Source organism: Haliotis asinina, chromosome 9 (genome assembly GCF_037392515.1).
Source record: "Haliotis asinina isolate JCU_RB_2024 chromosome 9, JCU_Hal_asi_v2, whole genome shotgun sequence".
In the NCBI taxonomy this organism is placed as follows: Eukaryota; Metazoa; Mollusca; class Gastropoda; order Lepetellida; family Haliotidae; genus Haliotis; species Haliotis asinina.
In genome coordinates, this window is record NC_090288.1 from 10838791 (window position 1) to 10845981 (window position 7191).

The window sequence follows — 7191 nt, forward strand, 5'->3', positions numbered from 1 at the left end:
CCTGGTTTATCATAGCTTTTGATAGTCTTAACGAAAAATACGTCCATCCATATCTGTAAGAAATTCATCAACATGCATGATGCAGATTAATATTGTCTGTATGTATCTGTTGTTATAAGGAGTTGTGATTTGATTATGTGAAAGGTGTGTTTGCACGTATTGATATGGCGAGAACATAAAACGGTACTCGTCAAAAATGACTTACCATCTTGCGACTCATGGCATAGAAGTATTAATAACTTATATACTGCTAAAGGTATTTCATTGTTCATTTGGTGATAAGTCTGCGAATCACTGGTGACAAAAGCCTTCGCTCGTCACGCCGAAGACCGGTGGTCGATTTCCTACCTAGGCACAGTGTGTGACATCCATTTTGGTGTCCTCCGATGTGATAGTACTGAAGCGGCGTTAAACTATATTCTCTCACTCATTGTTAATCTCATTCCATTCAAGGTCTTCCCATCCCAACGGTTCCTGACTGACAGTCAGTAAAACAACATACGACACGCTTTTGGTATCCTTTATTGTGCAACCGTGTAATGCAAGCGTTACAGAAGGGAACCACTGAATTCTACTGCTGATGGACATTTTGTGAGGCGTCTACTCATAGGTCTCTCTCACAAATGTAATGTTTCGCTTCCATACCCTCCTTGTCACTCCACAGGAAACCATACTGGGGGTCGGCGACTAGGTAGTTTTTGTCGGTGCCGTTCTGTGGGTAGCCTGGACCCCAGGCAAAGTACGTCATGATTCGACCGTCATGAAACACCCAGTGGCCTTCGGTTTCGACGTCCGCCCCATCGATGTGGAATTTTCTTAACATATTGTCTAAAAAAAACAGAAAGTTTGAGAATGTACTCGGACGCGTAATCTATCAGTCACATGTGCAAATACTGTGACTGTCTCTAATAGTCACTGATGCACGTATTAACAATTTAATAGTCACTGCTGAACGTACTGACAGTCTAATAGTCACTGCTGCAAGTACACAGAGTCAAATAGTCACTGCTCCACGTACTGACAGTCTAATAGTCCAGGCGGCACGTACTGACTGTCTAATAGTCACTGCTGGACCTCCTAACAGTCTAATAGTCACTCCTGCACGTACTGACACTGTAATAGTCGACGCTGCACGTACTTACAGTTTAATAGTCACTGCTGCACGTACTGACAGTCTAATAGTCACTACTGCTCGTACTCAGAGCCAAATAGTCACTGTTGCACGTACCCAGAGCTGTCTCTAATAGTCACTGATGCACGTATTAACAATTTAATAGTCACTGCTGCACGTACAGTCCAATAGTCGATGCTGCACGTACTCACAGTCCAATAGTCGATACTACACGTACTTACAGTCTAATAGTCCAGGCGGCACGTACTGACAGTCTAATAGTCACTGCTGGACCTCCTAACAGTCTAATAGTCACTCCTGCACGTACTGACACTGTAATAGTCGACGCTGCACGTACTTACAGTTTAATAGTCACTGCTGCACGTACTGACAGTCTAATAGTCACTGCTGCACGTACTGACAGTCTAATAGTCACCACTGCTCGAACTCAGAGCCAAATAGTCACTGTTGCACGTACCCAGAGCTGTCTCTAATAGTCACTAATGCACGTATTAACAATTTAATAGTCACTGCTGCACGTACCTACAGTCCAACAGTCGATGCTGCACGTACTCACAGTCCAATAGTCGATACTACACGTACTTACAGTCTAATAGTCCATGCTGCACGTACTGACAGTTTAATAGTCGATGCTGCACGTACTGGCAGTCTAATAGTCACTGCTGCACGTACTGACAGTCTAACAGTCGATGCTGCACGTACTGACAGTCTAATAATGACTGCTGCACGTACTGACAGTTTAATAGTCACTGCTGCACGTGCTGACAGTCAAATAGTCACTGCTGCACGTACTGACAGTCTACTAGTCGATGCTGCACGTACTTACAGTCTAATAGTCGACGCTACACGTACTTACAGTTTAATAGTCACTGCTGCACGTACTCACAGTCTAATAGTCTCTGCTGCACGTACTGACAGTCTAATAGTCACTGCTGCACGTACTCAGAGCCAAATAGTCACTGCTGCACGTACCTACAGTCTAATAGTCGATGCTGCACGTACTTACAGTAAAATAGTCGATGCTGCACGTATTTACGGTCTAATAGTCACTGTTGCACGTACTCACAGTCCAATAGTCACTGCTGCACGTACTCAGAGTCAACTGTTCACTGCTGCATGTACTAAGAGTCCAATAGTCACTGCTGCCGTACACAGAGTCAAATGGTCACTACTGCATGTACTGACAGTCTAATAGTCACTGCTGCACGTACCCAGAGTCAAATAATCACTACTGTACGTACTGGCAGTCTGATAGTCACTGCTGCACGTACTGACAGTCTAATAGTCGATGCTGCACTTACTTACAGTTTAATAGTCACTGCTGCACGTACTCAGAGCCAAATAGTCACTGCTGCACGTACTCACAGTTATATAGTCGATGGTGCACGCACTGGCACTCTAAGAGTCACTGCTGCACGTACTGAGTGTCTAATAGTCACTGCCGCACGTACTCACAGTCTAATAGTCACTGCTGCACGTACTGACAGTCTAATAGTCACTGCTGCATGTACTGACAGTCTAATAGTCTGTGCTGCACGTACTGACAGTCAAATAGTCACTGCTGCACGTACTCATAGTCAAATAGTCACTGCTGCACGTACGTACAATCTAATAGTCACTGCTGCCCGTACCCAGAGTCAAATAGTCACTGCTGCACGTACTTACAGTCTAATAATCGATGGTGTACGTATTTACAGTCTAATAGTCACTGTTGCACGTGCTCACAGTCCAATAGGCACTGCTGCACGTACTCAGAGTCAAATGGTCACTGCTGCTCTTTCTCAGAGTCAAATAGTCACTGCTGCACGTATTTACAGGCTAATAGTCACTAGCGCGCGTACTCAGAGTCAAATAGTCGATGCTGCACGTACTTACAGGCTAATAGTCGATGCTGCATCTACGACAGTCTAATAGTCACTGCTGCATGTACTGACAGTCTAATAGTCTATGCTGCACGTACTGACAGTCAAATAGTCACTGCTGCACGTACTCATAGTCAAATAGTCACTGCTGCACGTACTCAGAGTCAAATGGTCACTGCTGCTCTTTCTCAGAGTCAAATAGTCACTGCTGCACGTACTTACAGTCTAATAGTCACTGCTGCACGTACTCACAGTCAAATAGTCGATGCTGCACGTACTTACAGGCTAATAGTCGATGGTGCACGTATTTACAGTCTAATATTCACTGTTGCACATACTCACAGTCTCTATTAGTCACTGTATTCACTGTCTCTATAGCTAGTGTTGCACTCACAGTCTCTATTAGACACTGGTGCACTCACAGTCTCTGTAGACACTGCTGCACTTAGACATTAGCCACTGATTCGCTGGAAGCCGGCCAAAAACTCATTTCAGATTTTTATCATGGTTAATGTCTAATTGAACGTTGTGTAACGCTGAAGCAAAAACTAATACGGAGTGCTTACCCACTCCGTATTCCATTACAACTGACTCCTGCAACCTGCATACGAAAATTCAGTATTCGGACTCCAGTCGACTCGGACATCCGTAGTAATCAATTCCACCGCGAAAATTAACATATAATGATTCTTTATTATTGTCATATAAATAGGGTATAAAAAATGAATTGAACCCACGAAGAAAAATTAGAGTTGGTCTCCAGCAACCATGCCTTAAAAGGCGACTAACGGGATTGAGTGGTCAGGCTCGCTGACACATATCATCGTATTGCAGTTAAGCAGATCGATGCTCATAGTCCTGGTTACTGGTTTGTCTGGTCCAGACTTGATTCCGTACAGTATAGATGGAATATTGCTGAGTGCGGTGTGAAACCACAATCATAAAAGGTGAAAAATAGTTAATAAATAACAACACTATTCGCGATGGATTGAGATGGAACTTTAAAAATTAGGTTTATCTCGGTTAAAAGGTGGCGCTTTTTTATTTTTTTAAATGAATAGTTTTAATGTATACGTGTGCTTAACAAATGGTTTAAAGATGATCGCTAATTATCTTATGTGATACAGGCAGCTACAGAGACAAGAAAAAAGACAGCTTTATCTGTGATTGTTTCACAAGACCGACTGCCTACCTTTAGGAAACTATTGTCATGTGTCTTTTTGAGTGGCCGTCATATCTTCATTCAGTGATTGTAATCTTCAAATGTGGACGCACAGCCCATTGAGGCAAATGATAGAAAACGGAGAGTGCAGTTTCATATAATTTTGTACTGGGGTGTCTGGGGATTTTTTTATTGGACCAATTACGTCACAGTTTGAGAGCTGTCTTTGCGGCAGCATGACCCGCAGCGTTAGCAATGTAATACAACCAAGAAATGTAGTGTACTGGCCAGAAGCAATATAATCATTTATAATGAACTCAAGACACTAGACACTAGTTTACATACACCACGTTGAAGCAGGACATACAGCCGATCCACCAACATTGTATTGTTCATTGACCTTCATTTTGCATGTTGGTCGATGAACATCCATATTTCCTGGTCTGTCTTAAGTCGTATGGTAAAATGATATAATTTTCATTGTTTCTAATATAATGTTTGTCTTTTTTAGTAATCATCATCATCAATCATAAGGAGTCTGGCTGACATGGCGTGATAAAAAGATGTTCGCGATGAAGCGTGATCACAAGATGTTCGCGATGAAGCGTGAAGACAGGATGAGGCGTGATAAAAAAAGATGTTCACGATGAAGCGTGAAGACAGGGTGAGGCGTAATAAAGAAGATGTTCACGATGAAGCGTGAAGACAGGATGAGGCGTGATAAAAAAAGATGTTCACGATGAAGCGTGAAGACAGGGTGAGGTGTGATAAAGAAGATGTTCACGATGAAGCGTGATCACAAGATGTTCGCGATGAAGCGTGAAGACAGGGTGAGGCGTGATAAAAAAAGATGTTCACGATGAAGCGTGAAGACATGGTGAGGCGTGATAAAAAAAGATGTTCGCGATGAAGCGTGAAGACAGGGTGAGGCGTGATAAAAAAAGATGTTCACGATGAAGCGTGAAGACATGGTGAGGCGTGATAAAAAAAGATGTTCACGATGACGCGTGAAGACAGGGTGAGGTGTGATAAAGAAGATGTTCACGATGAAGCGTGAAGACAGGGTGAGGCGTAATAAAAAAAGATGTTCACGATGACGCATGAAGACAGGGTGAGGCGTAATAAAAAAAGATGTTCACGATGACGCATGAAGACAGGGTGAGGCGTGATAAAAAAAATGTTCACGATGAAGCGTGAAGACAGGGTGAGGCGTGATAAAAAAAGATGTTCACGATGAAGCGTGAAGACAGGGTGAGGTGTGATAAAGAAGATGTTCGCGATGAAGCGTGAAGACAGGGTGAGGTGTGATAAAAAAAGATGTTCACGATGAAGCGTGAAGACAGGGTGAGGCGTGATAAAAAAAGATGTTCACGATGAAGCGTGAAGACATGGTGAGGCGTAATAAAAAAAGATGTTCGCGATGAAGCGTGAACACAGGGTGAGGTGTGATAAAGAAGATGTTCACGATGAAGCGTGATAACAAGATGTTCGCGATGAAGCGTGAAGACAGGGTGAGGCGTGATAAAAAAAGATGTTCACGATGAAGCGTGAAGACATGGTAGTGATACTAACCAGACGAGGAGTTGATTTGGTTCACCATGTGGCTTTGCTTCTCCGCATTGTCGATGACAAGGAGGTGTTCCCCTCGAGAATTACAGTCTTCCTCACCGGCATGAAACGTGGCTCTGATAAGATGAATCTGGTAGCACATGTTCAGAATTCTGTTGTGGACATAGGACAAGGGACATCCACCTGTGAAGTACATGGACAGGTTTGTGTTGGACTTATCATGCAACAATTATCAGACGGGGTCTTTTGAGGACGGTATGCTGCTTATACATAGATACCTTTTCTGGATTTCATCTTGTTTTCTATTCATTCATACAACGTTTCAGGCTTTGTGCAGATGTCACTAAGGTGATCGGGTGGTCAGGCTTGCTTGATCTGGTTAATACATGTCATCGTATCCCGATTGTGTGGATCGATTCTAAAGCTCTTTGATCACTGGATTGTCTGATACAGACTCGATTAGTTACAAACTACCTCCATATAGTTGAACAAACAAATCTGAATGAGCATATTTGAAGGAAGTAAGGTTCGAATTAGGTTAGAATTTTTAATGTTTATCGTCATAGCCGGAAGTGTTTCAGTCATCTTTATCGCCATAATTAAACATTGATGTGCAAATATTACAAGCGTACAAACATCTGCAATACTGGTGTTGTGAATGAAAGCAATATCTCCCTAATCCATAATGTACTCAACTTTTAACCATATTTTCCGACGCGGCACTTAGGAACATGTCAGTCATGATTAACAGACATCACACTGGTAAAAGTCGAAAAATGCTTAATCTCAAATGTACTCAAGTGTTTGCTATATCTTTCCCATGTGATTTGCAGTGATCTCGAATCATTCAATCAAAAGACTCCAGTGGGGTCCACATTTGATTAAGTCAGACCGACATCATTCAGGGCTAATATTACAGACCCTTACGTTAAGACAGCCAAGCGAAAAAAACAAAGGTATCCTCACCTGTAGTAATACTGTAGTATTCTGTACCTATCTCCTGTTCTCCATCCTGCGGCGACGTGAACAACACGTCATGGAATTGACACCGTTGCTGTTGCTGCCTGTAGAATACAGACACACAAGCCTCGATTTGAAGACACAGACCCAGGCAGGTATATTTATTTCCAATATTTGGAACTTCAGAAATGCTGCTGCGTCTAATGATGATGTCTGTGAATGCCATCCAGTGGGTTCCATGGGCAGTTTCAATGCAAGGTGAGGAGTTAACGGCGAGTGATATGAGAATGAGAATAAACAGCATACCGTATAGAGTGAATAATGGTTGAGTTGGCGTGAGATTTGATGTCAGGAGCAATAATACTTTCTTTGTACTGGTAGACACTGATGAGTCCTTTCTGTGAAAAAGTCGCGCCACCTTGGGGCGATCCCAATGTTTGACACAGGTACCTCACTCGATGTCTACAGAACACCTTATTACAACACAATATAGTATTGTCATTATA

At 42.7% G+C, this 7191-nt stretch overlaps 1 protein-coding gene across 1 annotated transcript; it reads right to left on the bottom strand.

Annotated features, from left to right (window-relative positions):
- Nucleotides 1-540: 540 nt before the first annotated feature.
- LOC137296621 (perlucin-like) lies at nt 541-7191 on the bottom strand. The gene is made up of 3 exons (XM_067828430.1): nt 6692-7191; nt 5729-5908; nt 541-828 (listed from the first exon to the last, which is right to left on the bottom strand). The coding sequence occupies exons 1-3, from the start codon at nt 6987-6989 to the stop codon at nt 605-607; spliced, it is 702 nt and encodes a 233-aa protein (XP_067684531.1). The 5' UTR covers nt 6990-7191; the 3' UTR covers nt 541-604.